Source organism: Amphibalanus amphitrite, unplaced genomic scaffold, assembly GCF_019059575.1.
Source record: "Amphibalanus amphitrite isolate SeventyFive unplaced genomic scaffold, NRLGWU_Aamphi_draft 001463F_arrow, whole genome shotgun sequence".
NCBI lineage: Eukaryota > Metazoa > Arthropoda > Thecostraca > Balanomorpha > Balanidae > Amphibalanus > Amphibalanus amphitrite.
The window spans coordinates 79618-104138 of record NW_024882956.1 but is presented as its reverse complement, the minus strand read 5'-3'; the positions used below and the strand labels follow the sequence as shown (position 1 = coordinate 104138).

At 46.4% G+C, this 24521-nt stretch overlaps 1 protein-coding gene across 3 annotated transcripts in view; it reads right to left on the bottom strand.

The window, feature by feature from the left end:
• Nucleotides 1–6797: 6797 nt before the first annotated feature.
• LOC122373231 (tropomyosin-like) overlaps nt 6798–24521 on the bottom strand; it is a 90157-nt gene continuing 72433 nt past the window's right edge. For all 3 annotated transcript variants that reach the window (XM_043351078.1, XM_043351077.1, XM_043351080.1), the window contains one exon: nt 6798–7589. In XM_043351078.1, the coding sequence (XP_043207013.1) occupies nt 7563–7589 (27 nt within the window). In that variant the 3' untranslated portion in view covers nt 6798–7562. The remainder of the gene's footprint in view (nt 7590–24521) is intronic.

Here is a 24521-nt window from a genome sequence, read left to right as displayed (position 1 = left end):
TCAGCCGGGAGGGCTGGTGGTCCGTCTTGCCCCGCTGGGCCGTCTTACCACACCTTCCCCTACAGGCGCGAAGTAGCTTGATTGGAGGATGTTTCGGGGCAGACTAGGAGCCGCGATGTTGTCATTGTTGTAAACATAGCCCTGAATGATATCAATCGTCGCAGGTGCAGGGACATTTGTGAAAAGGCTTGTATCAAGCGAGGCCAAGATCCCTTTTGGCTTATCTGAGAATATCTACAAAGTCCTCAGCAGAACGTAGCGTATGATTTATTAAAAATTTATTACAAAAGTCCTCGAGCCTCTTCTCTCGTTGTGCGAAACGGTCTGGAAAACATCTCAACACTTCAGCTCACCAGTGTAGTTAACCGTTTCAAATGCTCTACCGGGGACTGTGCAACCCGCAACGTAAGCTACATTGGATACACCACCACCACTCTCAGCCGACGACTGGCGATGCACCTATACAAGACGGTGGACCAAAAACACACGAACCGAACATGACATGAGACTGACAAGAGACATCCTGACTGCCAACACCAAATTCTAACCCGGCAGCACGACAAACGTAGACTTGCAATGACTGAAGCCATTTACATTTGTGACTCAGCCCCGATTATCAACACCCAGTTATAAGACTGTGACAAGCCTCCCTCTCTTCGACCGACACATTACTTCTGTAGTTTAAAAACATGTGAAATAGTGACACTTGAATCTATGCATATTGTATGCCATATGTACCTATATGTACGTATATTGTATGCTATGTTCAAATGTCATGTATTTTAATGAGGGCAAAAATGACGTGTATCTAAGAAAGTGTGGTGCCGTATGTACGAAATAGCGTGTTGTATCGTCTGTGTCATATATATATATATATATATATATATATATATATATATATATATATATATGCATCTTTGTGTAAAAATGACAGCATAATGGGCGTTTGTTTGCTTTTTTGCCAAGTTCTCTAAACTTCGTACTATCTCCTTGCCATCTGCTTCAAATTCATGTAAAATTGTGCCTATATTGTCGGGTAACGTTTCGTTAATATCACCATTAACATCTTCAGACATACAAAACAGACACAATATCACCAAATATAACATTCGTCTCGTCTCGAAAATCGCAAGGAATCAATATTAGTATTTGAGGAGGGTGCGTCTGTCCGTTACCGAGGTCCCGACTTGGTGGTGCTTTGCGTGGACTACAGGCCAGACCGTTGCACCTAGCCCGGTGAAATTTGCACAACTTTTAGATCAAGGATGCACGACGTGCCTTTGAGGGGTCTCAGCTCGATAGGATTGATAGGGAGCGCGTGGCGCGTGCTCAAAAAGTGCAAATTCGCGTCATAGACTTTACATGTATAAATCGGCGTGCGAAATCGGGCGAAAACGGCTAATTTTGGCCGACACGGTTCTGGTCCCCGTGCCATATCTCGGTGGCCAGGGATCCGACCGGCACGGGGAAAACAGCATCGTGTAGATAATTGAATGGGCTATCGAATGGTGTGCGGTGCAGGGGATGACAAGCGCCAGGTGTACCGGGGAGGGCACTTTTATGTGGAAAATTGACGTTTTGGACGGATTTTGAAATTTATATTATTTTCAGGTGACCGTCGGACGGAGCGAGTTGAAACAACGCCTATTGGCAATAAAAATGTACCGCCTCTCATGGAAAAATTGTGAAAAGCTGATTGATCCAAATCAAGGTGGTACAAAGCACGGGAGAAAATAGTGTTTGTCAATATTGTGCCACTTTGTTTATCAAAATGGTTTTGCTTCATGATCTGATATCTCTGGCAATTAAAAATGGCACCGTTGGAAAGAGCATTTAATTCTGTCCAAGGTTCAGTCTTCATTTTTGCATGATGAGCAACAGTATTCTTAAATGTAAATTTTCCAAACCATTACTAGTAAAATTCATAGTAATAGTAAAATTCATCAATTTCGAGTAGTCGAGTCTCGCCTACATTGCTCGATTTTTCGTTGTTGATCGCGTGCTTTAAGCTAAGCACTCCCTTCGCTCTTCTGACGTCAACGGGGGAATACCATGATCAGTTCAGACGGAACTGAAGATTCTGACTGCTCAGTCTCTGGGTACGACCCATCCAGTAACGAGTGGGTTCGTGTCAGCAGAAGAAAACACCGTAACAAGATAAGGCAGCACATGATCAGTGTTGGGACTTCTTGTGACATTCCTGACACAGAAAATGGACCCATGATCTGCGATACTTGCAAAGTCACTTTGGACACACCTGTCACGAAAGTGGAGAAGAAAGTACGTGATTGCAAAGTGGAAAAGAAGTTAACTCCAACAGTGGCACTGATAGATGAGATGGACGTTGTTAGTCAGTCTCTGCACGATCACAAACATCAGCTGAAGATTGCTATAGAAACACAAGCAAAGGTAGCTGAGGCTATCCAGCGCGGACAGCAAGACCTAGAAAGAGTAGTGCAAAGCCAAGCAAAAATGCTGGAGCATATGATAGAAAAACACAACGACAGTCAGCTCTCCTGCATCGCCCAGGTGTCTGGACTCTGTGACGCCGTTGTTGACGTTACGGGCGCGAGGCTAGAGTCCATGACAAATGAGCTGCGCAAGATGTCTGCAAATGTAAGTGACTTATCGGCCCAGGTAGGCCGCCTGGAACAGACCACTCAACGACCAGCTTCGCACGTCGTACATCGCATGGGAACGGAAGAGTCAGCTGATGAACGTGCCGCATTTGGTTCAAAAGCGATTACTCGACCCCAGCAGGACATTTCCAAGACACAAGAGCAGGATTCTGCAGCGACACGGCAGCAGATCGTCGCGATGTTTGATGAGCATCTAGATAGAGAAAAGCGAAAGAAAAACGTGGTTGTCTTCAACTTGCCGGAATCCACAAGCGAGACTGGCAGAGACAGAATGAAAGATGATCTGACCAAATTTACCGAGGTCGTACGCGAAGAGCTGCGTCTGATCGTGACACCCGTGCGGTGTTTCAGAGCTGGTAAGCGGCAGGACACTAGGCCGCGACTATTAATAGTGACGCTCGAGAGTGAGGCGAACAAATGGGATATTCTACGCGAAGCCAGTCAGCTGAAGCACTGCAGGTTTTCTCCAAGAATATTCATTAACCCAGATCTGTCAGCACAGGAGCGAGCGGAGGGAAAACAACTGCGTGATGAGCTAGCCCGAAGGAGAGCTGGTGGCGAGCTGAACCTAGTCATTCAAAGAGGAAGAATTGTACAAAGCAGTACGAGAAGACAGCTCCAACCAAGAACCACCAATGGACAGACAACATCGATGGGAAGTGATCATCCTTCTAACTGTGATGAAGTGTCACGTACGTCTTCTGGAAGGTGCATAGCTGGCGCTGCTGATGGAAGTCGTCCTCGTGCCTTATGATGTCAGTCAAGTAAAACCAGATCATTCGGCAAAGTGATCCATATACTTTACACAAATGCGGATCAATTTCTTAACAAAAGGGATGAGCTGTGCATGGAAATCGCAGGAAATGAGCCGGACATAATTTGTATTTCAGAAGTTATCCCTAAAGCGCAAACTGTACCTATTAATCCTGCTTTTCTTCAAATCCCAAGATACACCATGCACCTGAATTTCTCTCCAGCCCAGTCTGATCTGGGAGCCAGTGGACTCCGAGGTGTCATGATATATTGTGCCGAACACCTCAAAGTCGGGGAATACTATCCGAAGACGAACTTCAGAGAGCAATTATGGATTGAAGTTGGTCTTGCTGGCAATGATACATTGCTAGTAGGCTGCATCTATAGAAGTCCGTCGACGGATGCATCAAACACCAAGCAGCTCAATCAACTATTTCGGGAAGTAGAGGCAGCGAATCCGTCTCACTTGCTCATAGTGGGGGATTTCAACATGGGTGATATAGACTGGGAATTAGGTTTCAGCAGAGCTCCACGCAACCATTACAGTCACGAATTTCTAGAAGTCGTAAGAGATTGCTATCTCCACCAGCACGTGCTGCAGCCTACAAGGTTTCGGCAAGGAACTGTCCCAAGTCTGCTCGACTTAGTGTTTTCCAATGAAGAGAATATGGTCAAACGGTTGGGAACGAGACCTGGTTTGGGTTGCAGCGACCATGTGATGCTGGAATTTCAGCTTGAATGCTACTCTGCCCCAGAACGTAGTTCTGTCAACAAGCGAGTCTTGTATAAGGCTGACATGCCAAAAATGACGGCAATGCTGTGTAGTACATCATGGACTGAGATGAACTCTATCGACGCTGATGCTTTTTACAATTGTTTTATTACGAAACTCCGCCATGCCATTGACACTTGTGTTCCGGTCAAAAAGTCGTTTGGCCAACATCGCAACATATACATGAACCAACAAGCCCTTTGTATGAAGAACAGGAAACAAAAGATGTGGCTCAGATACGTACTTCATCAGGACTCTGAAAGTTATGCTCGTTACGTCAGATCCCGAAATGACCTTCGCTGCTTGACTAGGTCGCTTCGTTTTTCATACGAGAAAAGGCTTGCTGCAAACATAAAAGAAAACCCGAAAGCCTTTTGGCATTACGTTAGCAGCAGAACAAAGACAAAGGCAAGAGTTGCCAACCTGCGGATGAATCACGGAGCTGAGCCTGATATCACAGATGATGGCAGCAAAGCAAGCATCTTAAACCAAGTGTTCTCCAGTGTGTTTACGGTTGAGGATCTGTCATCAATACCGCATCCTGCATCAACATGGACTGGTTCAGTACTGGATCACATCAGTGTTACTCCTGGCTTAGTTGAAGCCAAACTTCGTCAGCTGAACCCGTCGGCGGCACCGGGGCCTGACGGCTTGCACCCGAAGATACTTAAAGACCTTGCAGGCCCACTCAGCTTCCCACTGTGTGTCCTGATCAACAAGTCTTTAGTGGAGGGGATGGTTCCAGAAGACTGGAAAATAGGGGAGATTGTGCCTATCTTTAAGAAAGGCGACAAGCATGACCCAAGCAACTACAGACCGATCAGCTTAACCTCAGTTTTATCCAAAGTTTGCGAGTCATTGGTGCGAGATTCAATTATAAAACACTTACAAGAAACCGAGCAGCTATGTGACGAACAACACGGATTCCTACCACGTCGTTCCTGCATTAGTCAGCTTCTTACATGCTTTGAAGACTGGACTAAACAACTAGATGAAGGACGTCCTGTAGATGTGATTTACTGTGATTTTCAAAGAGCTTTTGATTCTGTTCCACACCAAAGACTGCTAAAGAAGGTTCAATGTTTTGGTATAAGAGGCCAAGTTCTAGCATGGCTTGAGGCATTCTTGACAAGAAGAAAGCAAAGAGTCGTTGTAAATGGAGTCAAGTCTGAGTGGGCACCTGTACTTAGTGGCATTCCGCAGGGGACAGTCCTCGGTCCGACTTTGTTCCTTCTCTACGTTGCAGACCTTCCCACCATGCTGAAAAATAAGGTTCGCATGTTTGCAGATGACACCAAGTTATATGGCTGTTCTGGGTCCAAACAGGAATGTCAGTCACTTCAAGCAGATATTCATGCTCTTGAGATGTGGTCAAAAGAATGGATGCTCCCATTTAACACATCAAAGTGCAAGTCCCTACATCTAGGAACAAACAATGCCAAGCAAAAATACACTGTAAATGACGTCCCATTGCAGCAAGTTTCAGAAGAAAGAGACTTGGGAGTCACAATTGATGAAATGCTAAAATTCAGAACTCAAGCAGCAGAAGCAGTTAAAAAAGCTAACCGTGTGCTTGGTGCAATACGCAGATCATTTGCCAACATCGACTCACAGACCCTTCCGCTCCTATACAAGACTTTGGTAAGGCCTCTGCTTGAATATGGCAACGCTATCTGGGGACCTCACAATAAAGAAGACCAGTTGATGGTGGAAAGGGTCCAGCGGCGGGCTACAAGGTTGGTAAGCCACATACGTGATCTGCCGTACAGTGAACGTCTTCGAATTCTAAGGCTTCCTTCACTCCAATATAGAAGAAGAAGAGGCGATGTTATATTATGCTACCAGGTAATGCACAGTAAGCTTGATCTGCCAAGGGAAAACTTCTTTGCTGAGCCCACATGTAGAATTACAAGAGGTCACCCGCTCAAGGTCGCAAAGCCCCATGCCCAATCGAGGGCAAGAAGCAATCACTGGAGCATACGAGTCATTAATGACTGGAATTCTCTACCTGCAGAGGTTGTAATGGCCCCATCACTGAACGAGTTTAAAGCATTGTTAGACAAGCTATGGGCAAGAGAAAAATACAGGCATCTTTAGAAGTCAAGAGCCAATTATAACAATGATACTTGCTACATGATAAAAATCACGGTTAAACTACTTAGAAGATTAAGAAATTCAAACAAAGAGCGAGCAAAACAGGTGTAGAACACCTCAAACAGCTCGTATTCTACAAGGTACAAGGTACAAGGTATTACATTGTCATTTTAAGCGAAATTCATCGATGGCCCTCAAAAGACCTCACACCAGTTTTCGAATCATTCTAAAGTAGAACGCATGATAATACGACACGGGCACCTCGATACGATGCATCTTTTTTGTTTTATTACAAAATGCTTGGCCGTCAAAAAGCAATCGAACGAAATGGATACCAACCAAATCGATACAGACCAACCCAATACCCACGGGTCAAAAATAACCCTTCTTCGCGTTGCGGAGCATGCGGGTAACCCTAGTGAGTTTCCTATTTACACGGATCTAATTCAATTTGATGTAGCACTTTAAAGTATGTACAAACGTACATGATCATTGCAATGGCACCTCTCGCGATTACATTTTCAGCGCAAATATACGGACACTCGACGTACATATTCATTAAACACCGACACGCATTTCGTATAACACAAACATTCAGTTACATCATTCGGTTACAATCATCGGTTCAGTTACATTCAGTTACAATCATCAGACAAGCCACACATGTTTCAATGACAGTTTCGCATGCATTCGGCCTACACATAATCAACTAGCACACAAGTCTAAAACCTAAGTGCTATCTATCTGGGCGCCAAGGGTCTTCCATCGTATAAGGACAGAATACCCGTCATGTTCATTTGCCGGTTGATAGCTGGGTCTCTATCCCTCATGAATTTGAAGCAGATGGCAAGAAGATCGTACGAAGCTTAGAGAACTTGGCAAAAAAGCAAACAAACGCCCGTTATGCTGTCATTTTTACACAAACATGCATCAATGAGAACCCAGCGGTCACTGGTGTCGGAGGCGCAGACAGGGGCACACATCCGGTCAGCAGCAGCGGTCACTGGTGTCGGAGGCGCAGACAGGGGCAACATCCGGTCAGCAGTAGCGGTCACTGGTGTCGGAGGTGCAGACAGGGGCACACATCCGGTCAGCAGCAGCGGTCACTGGTGTCGGAGGCGCAGACAGGGGCACACATCCGGTCAGCAGTAGCGGTCACTGGTGTCGGAGGTGCAGACAGGGGCAACATCCGGTCAGCAGCAGCGGTCACTGGTGTCGGAGGTGCGCCGCGCCCATCAGACGCTCAGTGACCCGAGAACTCGGCCAACGCCGCCGTATCCATCTCGTCAGCGGCGCCCTTGTGCTTAAGCTTCTCGTTGACCGGCGCTGATCTGCGGGGGGAGGGGGGGGGTCGGCGAGCCGGTCAGTGGCGGCTAGTAGACGGATCCGTGCGTCACTGCCCAGTGCCCACCCGGCCCATGACTAACCGCCGCGCTGGCGGCCGGCACACCGCGACACGTGCCCAGCGGCACACCGGCACACCGGCACAGGTTCCCAGCCAGCCACAAAAGTCAGACGGCACCCGCATCCCCTCCGGCAGTGCCGATTCGCATTGTTTCTTTTTTAAACCCGGCGGTTGCTGGGGCATTTTACCACCCACCACTTAGGGGGTTAGTGAAATGCTGTGGGGGAAGAGGGTTAACCCTCGCCGGCCGAGGGGGCAGGTGCCGCCCTCCCTCGCGATAGAGAGATGAAACTTGGAATACGTGAGATTCAAGCCGGATCTTTTCACATCAACCTCATTTTCAGGTCAGTATGACGTCATAAGTGAACCTCTGTACGGTCTTCAGAAGTCGCAACTTCGCAACACCCTCAGTGCCAGAGAAGCTTTCACACGGAGATGAAACTTACAGGAAATAGTATCCATCAGAGGTTTCACAGCATGTATATCTCGGATTTTTCCTTAAGATCGCATGAGGTCAGGTCGCTCACGTGACCTCACCATTACAAGTCAATGGGGAAAAAATGAAAACTGCTATTTTGGCGCCGGGAACGATCTCAAACTATCCCCGCCACACGGAATCGTGATTTCATGCACTCCTTGCAAGTTTCGACGCTTCACTTTTGCATTGTTGAACTTGCATGACGTCATATATGACGTCACTAGGGTCATAAGTTTTTCGTCAATCATAAGTTTTTCGCTCGACTTGATCAAATTGAGCTAGCGAGTCGTGAAAGCCACCAATGAACTCGGTAAGACCTGCCGAATCGAGTGATTTGCGACATGACCTCCTTCCATCAAGGTCGTGACCTAGGGGCTCTGACCTGACCGTGACCCGAGGTCAATTCCTCAAGTTGACCTCACTCAAACAAAAAGTATAGGGGAGAGTGGGGTAAGACATTTTCCCTTAAGGGAAAATGTAGAAACTCTCCGGACAACTGCATCCGCCATTGAGATTTGTGTGCATTAGAATAGACCAACTATTTCTCCTTCCTTGCAGGCTGGAAATTTTGCTTCATCACCTGCGTAGTGAGAGACACAGATGTTTTAAAAAGTCTTGCAAAAGGGCATCTTACCCCATGGGGTGGGTAAGGGTAGGGGCATCTTACTCTCCCTAATAGGAAATAAGATTGCAGCTTTGGTAAATCAGCTCCGGTGGGAGGATAAAAGCTTCGCTAGATTGCATTGAAGGAAAGCTATCATCAAAAGTTGTAAAATTAAGTCCTCTTTTGCGCCACTATGTTAACAAAAGAGGTGACCTTTTGCTCGTGCGTCTTCCTTCTACTACCAGTGATGTCACTCTTTTTTCTGAAAACGCCACATTTATGCTGGAATGCCATACGCGGGTCGGGTCGCCCAACCTCTACGTCAATCGCCCAGTCCCACATGGGGCCGCTAACTTTTTGCTTTAGTCGCTTGATTTCTTGTATGAGCGACCAATTTGTTGTAGGCGTTTTTTATCTCGGACGCCCATCTTCTGATAGGAGTGCCCTTATTCTTTCTGGTCCGACCCACTTCTTATGGGAGTGTAGTGTGTACATACATACCTCTTTTGGCTTCTTCGTGGGCGCCCCTGCTGCTGGGGAGTCGTATCGTATCTATGAACTATCTATGAAAAAAGTCTTATCTGTGTCTTATCTGTGTTCTTCTCCTGCTTAGCGAACCAGCATTCCAATGGAGGTGCTCCAACTGTGCTCAACTTTGACTGGGGTGCCTCTCATCTGCAGTGGGCACCTCTCTAGTCTGTTCTGCTGGAGGCACCTCTCTTCTGCTGGGGGCGCGCTTCCGCTGCTGGGGGCGCCCCCTCTTCTGCCAGGGCACCTCTTTTCTTCCTATGGGGCTTCTCTTATTGGTCACTTGACCTGGGAGTTTTAGGTTCCAGTGACCCCAGGTCAGGTCACAAGGTCACAAAACTGGTACATTGTCAAAAAGGCACTAAATATGCACTATTTTGTTCTTAAAAACTAGAGATTTTCATCGATTTGATTCCAACTTTGCAGGATATGCTTAAGTCACCGAGTGCCATCATATGTACCCCAGTTTTTCAAATTCGGTTGACCTGAGATCATCTAGAGAGGTCATGACACTTTTTAAGGAAATTCGCCCGAATGTGTATCTAAATATAAGAGATTTGTGCTCTATTTTAACCCGCGCCGGGCCGGGGGGGGGGGGTTTGAACACCCCCTGCTGTTTTCGCAGATATCTCAAAAACGGCGGGGCCAAAATTTCAGACCCAGGTCGCCTTAGGTCAGGTCACCAGGTCACGCCAAGTGACCCCACCTAAAAAAGAATGCTAGTCATAGCTACACTGATAAATCGATTGCCTTGAAACTTTCAGCGATTGATAAGAGCAACACTATCTATAAAATGTATATCTCGGAATTTTGATATCGGTGACCTCAGGTCAATTTTGCGGCCTCTCCATTATAAGTCAATGGGAGAAAATTGAAAAGCGCATGTTTTGCACGAACGCTATTCTAGACACTCTCAGACATCGAGATGTAGGTAAAACTGACACACTGAACCGGAAAATGGCAACTGTGACCCCGAGGTCCGACCTTTGGCAGAAGGGATGCAGCTACCCTATAAAAATTACCGCAAGACAATCGCTCAAGCCGCTGCTGAGATATGGGCCTCTCAAAATCATTACTTTTGCAAAACTACTTGAACACCCTTGACTTTTCACGTGGCACGTGCCACGACGGTCACTGAGATGTATCAAAAGTAGTCAATTACGTGGTAGAAGGGATGGGGCTACCCAGCAAAAAAGACCGCAGGCCAATCGGTCCAGCGGTTGCTGAGATATAAGCCTCTCAAAAGCGTTACAGGCCGGGCCGGGCCGGGCCGCTCATACTGAGATTTTTCCGTTATATTGAAAAGACTTCGCTTCGCTCGCTGCGCTCGCTCGCTCGTAATTACCGAAAACCATTTTTCGTGAAAACGGCTATTTTGTTAGTTTTTGCCCTCTGGATGCTAAACCGTTGACCTGAGGTCAAATCTGAGAGCAAAATCTAGAAAGGTCGGTAAAACGGCTATCGAATGCGCTTTCCGCGGCGCTGTAGCTCTATTGGTTCCGAGTTAGCCGTTGGCAGTTTCTTAAGTTGTTGAAATGGACTAAATTTGACCTTTGCTGACCTCTGGTGACCTGACCTTTGACCTGAACTAAAAATTGAACGAAGTGTTTCCGTCATTATTTTTGACACTTTTTCGATTACCGCTTACTGCATGTCGCTACATGACCCGGGAGCCGAGTTAGAGGGGGGCGTGAAAACGTCCCCCCCCCCAGCACGACACGGAAAACACAGGCCACCAGCACGGCGCGGGTTAACTAATAGGTAATGGAGAGGTCGCAAAATTGACCTGACCCTCAATGTAGATATTTTGTCTGGAGATTACGCAAGGCGAATGTTCGGTGAGATCAGCAGGTTTCATGGCTGAAAAACATGAGCGCCGATGTAATATTGTTGCAGGAGACGCACAGCGACCAACAATTAGAAGCAATCATTAGTAACGAGTGGGGCGGCAAATGTTTCTTCGCCCACGGAGACAGTAGGAGTAGGGGTGTGGCCATCTTCCTGCTCCCAGGAAGTAGAATAGAATCTCTTGGTATTAACACTTGCAAAAATGGGCGATATATTGTCATGCAAGCCGAAATAAATGGGGCAGTGATTGTAATCGCGCGATGGACCCAACTATGATCAATCTGGAGCTTTGGAAGAGCTGTTTCAAAGCATTGAGCGGAGCTTTGGAAGAGCTGTTTCAAAGCATTGAGCGCTTCAGTTGTGACGCTATGATTTTGGGAGGCGATTGGAATACTATGTTAGATATGAAAATTGACAGACTTACCAGGGCAAAACGAGTTGTTAACAACCACAGGTGTCAAAAAGCAATTGCACAATTCATGGATTACAAAGACTTGGTGGAGATCTGGCGTGTGAACAATCCGGGGAAGAAAAAGTTCACCTACCAGCGAAGTCGCCCGATGAGCACATCGAGGATCGATTTTTTTTTCTTATTAGTGAATGTTTGCTTTCAGGCGCGTAACCACGAGCCCGAAGTTACTGGGGACCACATGGAAGGCCGCGAAGACCAAATATAATATTTCAGGTGTGGGATGAGATACGTGGGGTGGGTGGAAAACTGTCAGAATAAAATCTATCTTTAAAAGATCTTAACCCTCCCACTGGCAGGGCATTTTTCATAACGTGGCTTGGCAGGCAGGTCAAAGATCAAATTTTCGTGAAAAGCTATCATCTTCCAAATTACTTAGCCAGTACCTATTGGCGAATCTATGAAAGATAGCCACATCAAACTCTCACGACCGTGTCTTTCAACGAATTAGCAACAAAATGATGTAAAGTTGACTGCATTTCAGTCATTACTGGCGTGACGTATTCCCCGGGAACACGGAAGGTCACGCCCGCTGCCGGCGAGGACGGTCGCCGGCGGAAGTTCATTCTAGGTAATTGACCTGGATTGACCTTGTTAAGGTCAAGGAACGGGCTTGAAGGCATTTAGAGGAAAACTGAACCACAGATTCGGGTTCAGGACCTCAAGAAACCCCACTTAACACAGCTCATATTACGGAGGTCAGCGTGTGAGTATGCGAGGTCATTACCTTGGTTGACCTTAGAAAGGTCAACAACATACAATGTGAAGATTCATTTCCAGTCAAATTCTGACAAATCACACGGAATAGTTCGTTCTTGTCGATGAGATCACGTCCAGTTACGGATATGTACGATTTTTTTTTTTCAAAAACGGTCAGAGGCTATGCCTATTATGACGTCATAGCTCGGTGGCCTGACATGACCCGGAAATGCTTTTTTTACTAAAAGCTGCGCAAAGGATGTCCAGGAAGCTATCGAAAATTTCAGCACGATCCGACTAAACGTTCGGCGCGCATCGCAAAAAACTCGGGGGGGGGGGGGTCGCATCGACCCCCTCCCCTGCCAGGGCGAGGGCTAAAATGTGTGGCGGCGAGACGCGTTCAGAGCCAAAAAGTCCCTAGCCACCTCAGTGGGCTGCACCTGCACGCGGTCACGGTGCACATGCAGTATAGCCACTCAGTCGAGACGCCTTTGCTTCATTCGCATCCATGTCTTCAGCCTACGCAAGGCACTGAAGCTTCGCTCTGCGGTAGCCGAGGTTGCTGGCAACACAGTCAGTTGCTTCAGCAGCTGCTCGACTTGTGGGAGGAAAGCTTGGGCGTCATGACTCAGGCTTTGGAAGGCCTCCTGGGCGTTCTTGAGGCACGTGACCTGTCTTCCCGACAGGAACACGCGCAGCTGACTGGACAACTTATCCACCTCGAGTTCCTCGGGCCACCATTCTAACGATCTGCGAACTTTTTTCCAGGCTTGCTCGGTCTGTTGGGCCAATGAGTAGCTGTTCCAGCTTTTTGGCTTTTTAAAGGTAGTGTGCCAGCTTTCCTGGACCGTATGGAGTTAATGGCCCAGATAAGGAGAACCGGATTTTTAGAACTTATCCATACCTTCAAAACTCATGGAAACGTCTTAAATTCTTCAAATTTTGAGTACCCCAGTGCGAAATTCGCCCCGACGGGTTGTCGGTCGTACCCCAACTACATTTCACACCACTATGTAATAATAATAAATGCAATAATTATTGCAATAAATGCACACACAGGAATCGCTATTACCGATAGGTTCATCCAATCAAGTTTCGATAAACCCGTTCATCATCATCTCCTGCGGTTTCGAACACGCCTGTTAGGTGGTGCAGTAGACCGCGCCCAAAGCCAGGGCCCCGGTAACGTGAGGTAGCCGAGTCGGGGCAGCGTGCGCTGACCCAAGCCGGGGCCGCGCGTCCTCCCGGTGTCATGTGATAGCCCGGGGCTGCCCGGGGATGCGGTAGACCGCGCCCAAAGCCGCGGCCCCGGCTTGGGTCAGCGCACGCTGCCCCGACTCGGCTACCTCACGTTACCGGGGCCCTGGCTTTGGGCGCGGTCTACCGCAGGTGGCTTCTGCTCATACTTTGTGGTGCGGTGGTGGTGCGTCGGGCCGCGCGCTCTGACTTCGGTCAAGAAAAATGCGTCAGCTGATCATTGTCATTTCTGCCACTTTCATGTGGTGAGATGGGGTCATAACTTTAGAGACGGCTGTTTCATATAAATTATTTTACATAAAATAATATTTCAAACCATAAATTAATGTTCGACAGCCAAATTAAAGAAACAATACCAATACAGGCTTACAGTTTAACCCTCGCCGGCCGAGGGGGGGGGGGGCGGGTGCCCCCCCATAGGGTTTTTTCGCGATAGCTCCGAACACGCTGGCGATAGAGAGCTGAAACTTGGCATACCCGACCTTTGATTCAAGCCGGATCTTTTGACACCAACCGCATTTTTGGGTCAGGTCAGGTCACTGACCTATGACGTCATAAGTGAACTTCTGCACGGTCTTCAGACGTCGCAACTTCGCAACGCCTTCACTGACAGAGGAGATGTCACAGGGAAATGAAACTTGCAGGATCTAGTATCCATTATGAGTCTCACAACTTGTATATCTCGGATTTTTACTAAAGGTCATATGAGGTCAGGTCATTTTCGTGACCTCACCATTATAAGTCAATGGGGAAAAATGAAAACTGCTATTCTGGCGCCGGGAACGATCTCCACCTATCTCAAGCACACAGAATAGTGATTTGATGCACTCCTTGCAAGGTTAGATGCGTCACTTTTGCAATGTTGACCTTGCGTGACGTCATTTATGACGTCATCAAGGTCATATTAGTTTTTCGTCAATAACTCCCGAGCAAATTGAGCTAGCGAGTCGGAAAAGCCACCAATGGACTCAGGAAGACCTGCCGAATCGAATGATATGCGACATGATCTCTTTCGACCAACTTCGTGACCTGGGGGTGCTGACCTGACCTTGACCTGAGGTCAACACCCCAAGTTAACCTGACCCGGACAAAAAAGTATATCATTCGACGCGCCTGAGCGAGGCGAACACGATGCTGCCAAAATCGCGGCTCTGCGGCCGTTTTTTGCGAAGTTATTCACCAAAAACTGAACCGTACCTTGGGGCACTTGACCTGACCTCAGAGGTCACCGGTTGACCTAGGACCTTAAAATCGGGTACCAATCTCTGCGTCTCGTAACGGCGCAAACGCTCGTTTTTTCCGCGACGCGCTAGCTCCACCAGGGGCGAAACGGCGGGGGGGGGGTCGTACCCGCCCCCTCCCCCCTCGGCCGGCGCGTATGAAGAAAACCAATAGGACCGGCGAGGGTTAAATTCGACATTGTGTTGTCTACGATTAGACAGCTGATAACTCATTCCCGTGCGTCGTAACTCTATCATGACCTTTGCTTATTGTCACATGTGCGCCGCATTCGCGATTGTTGCCGAGGCCTGTTTGCAGGTCAGCCCACTACAGTTGTTATACATATCGAAAAACCGATAAACTTTTAGGCGAAAAAAAGCACTATTTTAGGCCCATTTTTGATTTTTTGCGATATTGGGTAAAAACAGAAGCTTCTTATCCTAGGAAAAATAAAATGGGAAATCATTGGAAGATGGCACACTACCTTTAAGCAAATTGAGGAAGTCGTCGGTTTTACTGGGGACGGTCCCCAGTAACCCCAAAGTTACTGGGGACCGGTCCCCACTCCCCAGTGTCCCCAGTGGTGGTTACGCGTCTGTTTGCTTTCACAACAGATCAAACCGACAGCAAAAATAGTTGATGGGTATCTGGCGGATCACAAACTAATTACCTTAGAAGTGCAAATTGGGAAAACAGTGTGGGGAAAGTCTTACTGGAAATTAAACAACAATCTTCTTCTCAACGAAGAATACGTAGATTATATGAAGCGTTTTATTCCTGAAACCATAGCATCAAATGATACTGAAGGCATAAGTAAACATACGGTCTTACAGACTGTGCTATGTGCTATCAGGGGAGAGTCGATTAAGTTCTCCAGCAGAATGAAGCAAAAAGATCAGAACGACTTGAGCTGCTGCAAAACGAAATAAATTCAACATGTGACGAGCCAAATGAAAAGGGAAGAGAACGACTTATCAAACTAAAACAGGAGAGGGATGAATTAGTAGGTCAACAAACTCAACGAAACATGTTTCAGTGCAAAGTAAATTGGCGAGAACTTGGAGAAAAGGGTTCAAGATACTTTCATAAATTAATGCGTGGTAAAAAGGGTTTTAGGCCATACATGGCCTTAGAATTAGAAAATACCGCTCCCGGTAAAATATCCAGTAACATTGAGGACATGTTGGAGGAGTGCGTTATTTTCTTTGAAAAACTGTACGCGCCATGCCGAGTATCACCAGAGGCAAACTCGGGAACTTTCCTATCAAACATGAGGCCCAGACATGTGCATGGATCCGAGAGCTGGATCTATGATCTCAGTTGATCTCTCGACAAAATAAATAGAGGGGTTGGATCTATGATCCGAGTGGATCTCTCGACAAAATTTAGGGGTTGGATCTATGATCCGAATGGATCTCTCGACAAAATTTAGGGGTCGGATCTATGATCTCTGTGGATCCAGCGGGCAAAAATTTGTGGAGGACCTATGATCTGTACGGATCTCACGACAACATGTAGCCAATGAAACCCTTATCCTACATAATTGTACACCTTACAGTGCAATACAATTGAGAATTGTCACTTGTGGACATGGTTAAGACCAGTTGTAATCATTAGGTATCATCATTAAATTTGAATTTAAATCAACAACATTTGTACTACTTTTAAAATAATTAAGTATTATCGTCACTCTTGTATATCTATATGTACGGTTTTACTGTGCTTTACTGTGCGTGTGTTTTTTTGAGTTGGTGTGTGCTGTATGCGTGTTTGATTTTATGAATTGACTTCGTCTTTCAATGGGAATCCCGTCGACGATCTTGGTAAATAAATAAATAAATAAATAAAAAGTTATACTAACACAATGCGGTTTTATCTAAAAGAATAGCATGTGAGGTCTGCGTTAGCTCTGGGCACCCCCAACCATTTTCACAAATCGACATCCCTGATTGCATGTCAATTGGCCCAGCGGTTGTTGAGTTATAAGCCACTCAAAAGCGTTGCAGGCCGGGCGGCCCCCTACCCTACCCTACCCTACCCTACGCCTACTCTACTCCTACACTACACTACACTACACTGCACTGCACTGCACTGCACTGCACTGCACTGCACTGCACTACCCTACCCTACCTATAGCATGGACCATAAAACATGCATCACATGATATTTTCATATTGTTGAGGCCATTTTTATTTTACATTTCTCTCATCCAATAAGTAGTTAATCGAGTAGAGTATTGTCTGCTATTATAATTTGCGGTTAATACCTACCTAAACATAAAACATTGTGAGCACTGAGCAATTGTCAGTGCTGCCGCAAGGTGCAAATGAGCAAGAACAATGGCTACAGTTACATGAATCATGATGAATGTATTTCCAAGGTGGCATGCACATTGAACCAATCAATGTTACAAGGGTGGAGTATGTTCTTTGTTTGATGAAATGGAAATCATTAAGAGATACAAAACATCACATAATTCAAGAGAAAATTGGTGAGCTGATGATTTGAATGTTCATACTTTTAAAGCACCCATAAAATCAATAAATTTTCATTTTGTTGAGCAGTGCTCTTGAGATAATCGGTGACCTGGACGGGTCAAGTTATTGATTTGAAGAACTATGCTGAAATTTGAATGCAACACTAAACTTTTCAGCACAAAGAACCATCACCTTCTTCGTCCAAACACACATCTATTTTTGAATGCGTATTGCACACTCAGGAAATCTTAACCCCTCGCCCGCACATGCCATTTTCCCATCCTAGAACGCAAATGGGGGGGGGGGGGTGGTTGCCACCCCCCGCGCCATTTCGTTCCTGTTGGAGATAGAGCTTCGCGGTAAGTACCAAAAAGATTCTTTGGGAAGAGACGAATCCAATGATACCCAGTTTTCCTTTCTCAGGTCAGTCATTGATCTTCCAGGTCAGGTCAAACTAAAAAATGTTGCTGTTTTGGGTCACCGTTGGATATCAAGTGCGCTGCTCACCATATACCGATGACGATGCCGTTTTGTGGTGCCAAGCAAGCTAGAACCTCTTTGTCACACTATCCGACCAGGTTTTTGCAGCTGAGGTCATTTCAGGTCAAGTTAGGTCAAGGTCAATGATATGTGTTTGTATGCCTGTGTGTGTCTGTGTGTATACTGATGTGTGCACCGATTGTTTATGTGTCCATATTACATCAGATCATGAAATGAGAAGCTTTTACCAAAAATACAGTCGAAGAAACTTCACAAAAAGTAAATTCAGCTTGCCTAAAATGCAATGTTTTTAGATGACCTAGGTTGACCTTGACATCTGTACATCGTCGAACAACATGTTCCATGATAGGTGGGAGGTAAGACTGGCAAAAAAAGGCCGAAATCAGGGTGTCAAAAGCTCACAAGACCCATAAACAACGCAAGATGTTGTATATTTGTCATTTGGGTCATGACATGACCTGAAGAACTAGGTAATATCTCCGAAACCAAAAACAACAGAAACTTGAAATTTTCAGTGGACATCAAGAAAGGATAGAGGAGCAGCTATACGAAAAATCAGGCTTCTAGCTCTAAAAAGGTTGAGTGCAGAGCAGAAAAACTACCTGGGGGGGGGGGGTAGCAACCCCCCATGTGCGGGCGAGGGTTAAGGTATTTTTTTTTCATACGAGTTTATTACAGTACTGTAATTACAGTACTTATTTATAATTACAGTACTACAGTACTTATTACAGTACTTACAAAGGCAAAGATGCACATTGCACATTGCACAATCCGGTCAGGCGTTGTACAGATTACCCGGGCGGAAAACAAACAAACACAAAACCAACCTCCAACTGCGCTCAGAAGCATCAAGCATAATTACCCTCACCACCTCACAACAAGTTTCCCTGCACATGCTACAATTCACTTTTACATAGAACAGTCTTAACGGTTATGTTTTATGACGCACAACACTACGTCAGCGACGTCAGCAGCACCGAAGACAGGACCAGCAGCCACGCCCCGGGCGGCGACAGCGACGGGCGGCGGCGGTCTACCCGCTCTCCGGATCAGCACAGCAGCTTAGATGTCTTAAAGGTAAATTGTCAGCCAAAATACAAAATTTGATATTTGGTAGAATCAGCACTCCACTTTAGGAAACTGAAATCAGATTTTCCAAACTCGGTCTGAGTCACGAGTAATTTAATGTTGAAATTGGGATTTCACCTACTTTTTGTACTATTTTTTACGTTAAAACGCACCAGATTCCTCAACTATCACTATATTTGAATCGCGTGAAATCGGAGCTTCTCTACGAAACTTCAACTCAAAAGTTGATTTACGATTTTGCCGAATATCAACATAATTACGGAGCGAGCGAAACGAGCGAAGTCTTCCCTTTGATTAACGGAAATTTCTGAGTATGAGCGGCCGGCCGGCCGGCCATGGTCACGATTTTGCGACGCTTATATCTCAGCAACCACTTGACCGACTTACACGCGGTAATTTTTGTAGGGTAGCTTCATTCCTTCTACCAAGCATTGGACTATTCCCGATGCATGTGGGTAACCCCTTATGCACGTGCCACGTGCAAAAACGAAGAGGTGTCACTTTTGTAATTGTTGCAATATCTCGGTAACTACTAGGCCGATTGCGCTGAAAGTTGGCATGTAGGTAGGCACCCACTAGGCAATGCATATCCATGTGCCAGAGTTGGGGTGCTGCTGCACGTGCGCACGTGCAGGGGTCGTTTCCAGATCTCGAGAACGGCTGGACCGATGGCGCTCAAATTTGGTGCATGGTTAGGGACCCGTTAGAAGGGTGCAGTGCAAAAGTCAGTTGGGACCCATTTTGCACGTGCGCACGTGTAGGGTGCCGCTTCCAGATCTCGAGAACGGCTGGGCCGATTGTGTTCAAATTTGGCACATCGCTAGAGACCGGTTAGTAGGGTGCCGTGCACAAGTCAGTTGGAGGTACCCCTTCAAAATTTCGCACGTGCAAGGCTCACCCTCTCGCTCGCTCCGTTAGTCGCCCCAAAAGGCGTTATACTGGTAATATCATCCTAGGTTATGAAAATTCTGAATGTATTACCAGTTAAATTATTTTCAAAAACCATTGGCGTTTCGCATTTTTCATTTTGCAAAAAGAAAGCAGAAATCGATTCGCCGATGCTGTGGATTTGGAGATTAGCGCCACATTAGCACCATGCACTCAGCGTTGGCGCTGGAATTCCCGGCTTTGGACCCGGCGAATCGATACGCCGCAAAAGTAGGTAAACAAAGCCGGGTTGACGAGATTCAACGTTCGGGTATGGTACGAAGGTATTTGGTTGTGAGTTGGCATCATTTTTTGTCTTTTTCTTTAAATTTGGAACGGGCGTGAGACTTATATTGAAAAATAATGTTGTAGCTTGCCTTCGGAAATTGCGTGATAGATGTATGAAGTGCGCCATTCAAGGTGACAATTTCGCCGTCGGCCATCATGAAAATAGTGATGAAGGCTTTTCGCACGTACTATTTTAGACTCGCAAGCGACTCTGGAATCATTTATCGAAAGATCGTGTTTGAAGAATCCGGTAAGTCTGAAACCTGCACAGAACGACTTCTAAAATTCGAATTGTGCAATCTTATAAAAATGAAAAAGGTGATAGTTTCCCTTTAAACCATCTTGATTGACAACCTCAAGCGGGTGGCGGGACGTCCGGCGACGCCGACGGTCGATGATGCACTCACCGCATGAAGTGGGGCTGGGAATAGGATCAGGATATTTGATTCATGTTTGTCCAGATGCGTATAGGATGGCGTGTATGTAAATGTGCGGTTGGCTAAGAATATGCTTAGGTATGTGCACGAGCATGTGAGCTTGACAATCGGCCAAAAGTGTCAACACACGTGCTAAGAAGTTGCAACATGCGGTGAGTGTCTATTTGTAATGTTTTGATCTGACCTGAGTTATATTGCTGAAGGGATGTGGGCAACCTTGGAAATAATTTGCTTCGCTGGCCCCCATTCCCTCATAAATGTCTCATATTTGTTCGCTCTTTGAGCAGCTTGGTATTCTGTCATGATTTTTCGCAGAATCTTGTTTTTTAAGATGATTAAATGTTGGTTGCTTTCATTCAGACGTGCGTCATATAAACCATTTTTGACAGGGTAATAATGCATGTTTCCCACGACATTAAGTCAATTGGGAAAAAACGTTTTCTACTATTGATGTTAAGGGTGCGTTTCACGCGTAACGCTATGAGAAACGTTTTTCGTAAATATCTAGAGCATCGTTGCTTCGATTGCCTTCGTTTTTGGATATGTTATGAAGGACGTTAACCTCGTCATCACAGAGTGGTTACCGTTGTTCTGCAATCCACGTATACTGAGCAATTGAGACAAACATATTGCAAAATCAAAATTTTAAACGAATAGAACTCAATAGCGGATTGTCGTACGACTGTGATGTTTGCAGTTTTGGACTGAAGAAGTCGAGGAAAATATTTCCTAGCAAGCCTTTTTTCAAATTTTGTACTATGTTTTCCATGATACAATTTTCATCCTGCAGTGCACTGCATGAAAGCCATGACAACAATTTCAAAAATGTGGCTGCTAGGAATCATAAAGACATCGATTCTCTACACAATCCTGTAGAGTGAATCATCATTGCATGCATCACTATGCAGTTCTATTCATTTGAAAGTCATTGCACAGCTAGTTTATAAAATCGCCGAGAGATGTCTCTGGCTGTATGGCCCGCGCGTTTCGACGGTCCCCTCGGCTCGTCACTCAGCGGCGTTTGTTGACACAGTGTCACACCCATTAGTTACGGCGCTCCGCTGGCGTTCGGCCGCCGTCGAGGTGCTCTGAACCCTCCCTGCTAAGTTTCACCGTGACTAGTCACTAGACTCATCCTCATCCCACGATCTATCCATGAGCGGCGCCCAGCCAGGCGTCTCCTATCGCGCGCCTCTCACTCTTGATCGGGAGTACGCCGGGAAGAGCTTGTGAGAAACTGACAACTTTGAAAGAAGTCAGTTTGTGTGAGTGGTATTACGAACAGCGAACAGGTATATTTTGACAATAGGTAGGTATTTGACCTGACCTGGGCAGTCGGTACTGAACATAAATAATGAAAATAACCAGCAATACCTACAAATTCCATGGAGACTTAAACCCTAAGTGACGTGAGACCAAATATGAGTTAGGCTGTTATGTCAAAACCCTCGTCCTGGCAGGGTATTTTTCATACCCCTCCCCCGGTGTTTCGAAACTAAGCGTCGTAGCTCGCTTCGCAACAAAGAGCAGTCGATTGCTCTCAACGAGTACCTACTCGCGATTGGTGGTATATTTTTTTACCCGAATTCAATATTTGACCCAGTTATGGCAGGTCAAAGGTCAAATTTCGGGGAAAGCTGCAATTATCCAAATTACTTAGCCAATAGGGGAAGTTGGGGCAATGCCGGAGTTGGGGCAAAGCCGAAATTCGAGATATTTCGAAAACCGTAAGACATGGATGCCACCTGTCAGTGATGCTCTGAAGCTTAAGTGACTACAATTATCGCATGATTGTTACGAGTCGTCATTCGGAATACTTCGACTGTGAGGGCGCCAAGAGCGTTTTCAAGGTACGTTTCCCTGGTACTACATGCGCCTTTGAAGCTGCATTTCTTACTCATTATGCTACCGTTTGTCTGGCCAATTCGGTGAAGTAATCTTTAGCATGTCTATTGTCTTTGCATAAGTGTGCTGCCTATTTGAAATTTATACAGCACGTTGAAAAGTTATGGGCCTGCAAATGAAAGTATGGCAGGCTGGGGTAATGCCGAAAACGTGCGATTACGCACGTGTTAAAAGCACGCTACGTGGACTTTACCGCTGTAGAATAGCAACGCGTATTTTTAGTCACACAAATTACACTTTCAACCGACACAACGGCCTGTTACCTATAAGGAATGATTTACCTGGCATGTTCTTATTATATCACACAATTATAACTTCCAGTGTGCACCGCGTCCTCAAGCTCTTAAAACGCGTGTCAGCTTTGATCAATTCTGGATAAAGTTTGAGATAAAATGGCAAAACATCAATGTCGGCATTCCCCGTAGATCATTTCTCCCATTTTCGGCTTTCCCCGCAGTCCGGGGCAACGCCGAAAAGTCACTTCTTTGATATTTTTAGTTTGTGCGCTTAACGGTATGCGAATTCATCAAATGCGCCTGGTATGTTTGAAAGGCAAAAGACTGGCCTCTCGAATGACGCCAACAAGAATAGCTTATGTTGTCTACCTTGCGTGCTACGGGCGTCAGAAAAAAAGTCTTCGGCGTTCCCCCAACTTCCCCTATTGGCGAATCTATGAAAGATAGCGACATGAAACCTTCATGACTGTGTTTCTCAACGAATTAGCAACAAAATGATGTATAATTGATTGCATTTCAGTCAAAATGGCGTCTTTAGAGATAGTTTTTCACGTATCACTTTTGAAGTTATACCTAAAGCTCGGCAAAAGCTGCATAATAGCAATTAGCAGCATCGTAATCCTCTCGTAATTTCGCCTCGTAGCATATACATATGTGTTGACTTCGAAAGGTCAAGGTCAAAGGTTGACCTCAGATCACATAACCTTAAGCCTCACACTGGTGGGGGCTATTTTTGCCCCCCCCCGTATCTCCGAAACTATTGGACGGATTCGCAAAACTCAAACGGCGTTCGATAGCCCTGTTGCCTTGAGAAAATTAATTTCATTGACCTTGCACAGGGTCACTGATGACGTCACAGGTCAGGTCAAAGTTAAAATGTTTCACTGTTCCCGGGCCTTCTAGAAAACCGTAGTTGCGGCGCCCGCCACGGGCGGCGCTGGCCCGGCGAGCGGCGGTGACCCGACCGCTCGCCGGGTCAGTCTGGGCGCGTTGATTAACATTGATTAAAAGGCATTTTATCGAAAATCATCGACAAAGCGTCGCTTGCCTAGTACAGGGTGTCCCAAAAATAATGTCACATCTTTCCAGCGTCAATTTCATGAAAATAACAAACATGAGAGGCGCGCTTTTCTTACATATGCAATATGCATCTCACCTCCCTGATGCAGGCAAGCATACTGTCCGGGACATCAGATATCAACATGTCTAGCTTCTGTGGACTGATCTTGGACCAGACAGATCGAACGTTCCTGGTCAGCGTGCGTTCAGGTTATCCTGGCGCCGTTTTGCTCACCTCTTACAGGACGATCGCCCAAAGATTTTCTATCGGCGACAGGTCGGGGCTATTCACCGGCCATTTGCCCTTCTCCCAGAATGCTGGGAAGTTCGATCTGTACCAGTCCTTCGTCGTTCTAGCTCGATGAGCCGGGGCGCCGACTTGTTGAAAGATGGCCCTGGACATGTTCAGCAGAAGTTTTCGGCTGGAAACGTGGCTTGTTGGGCTTCAGCTTTAGAGACATCCTCCGGTACCGATGGATTATCAATTTGAAGACTGGATGACTGTTGGCAATCAGCCTCCTTGCCAGTTTCCTTGTGGATAAACCCGTCTTTAGCTCCGCACTTCGCGATGACGATCTGCACTATCCCGGCTGGCGGAAGTCTTCCTGCCGCGACCTAGCTTGTTCCCAGGCGTCTATCCGCTTCTGTCGCGTGATAACCAGCGCCAAATCGTGCGACAACTCATGCCCAGTACCTACCTCGGCGACCTGGCCGTGGGTCATGACACCGGCAACCATGCCGACTGCCCCGCTGCGGGACGATTTGCTCTGCAGTTTCGCCATCCTGGACACCTGGTCCGCGCGCGCTGGGTACTGCCCCGGAAATGACCTCCGTA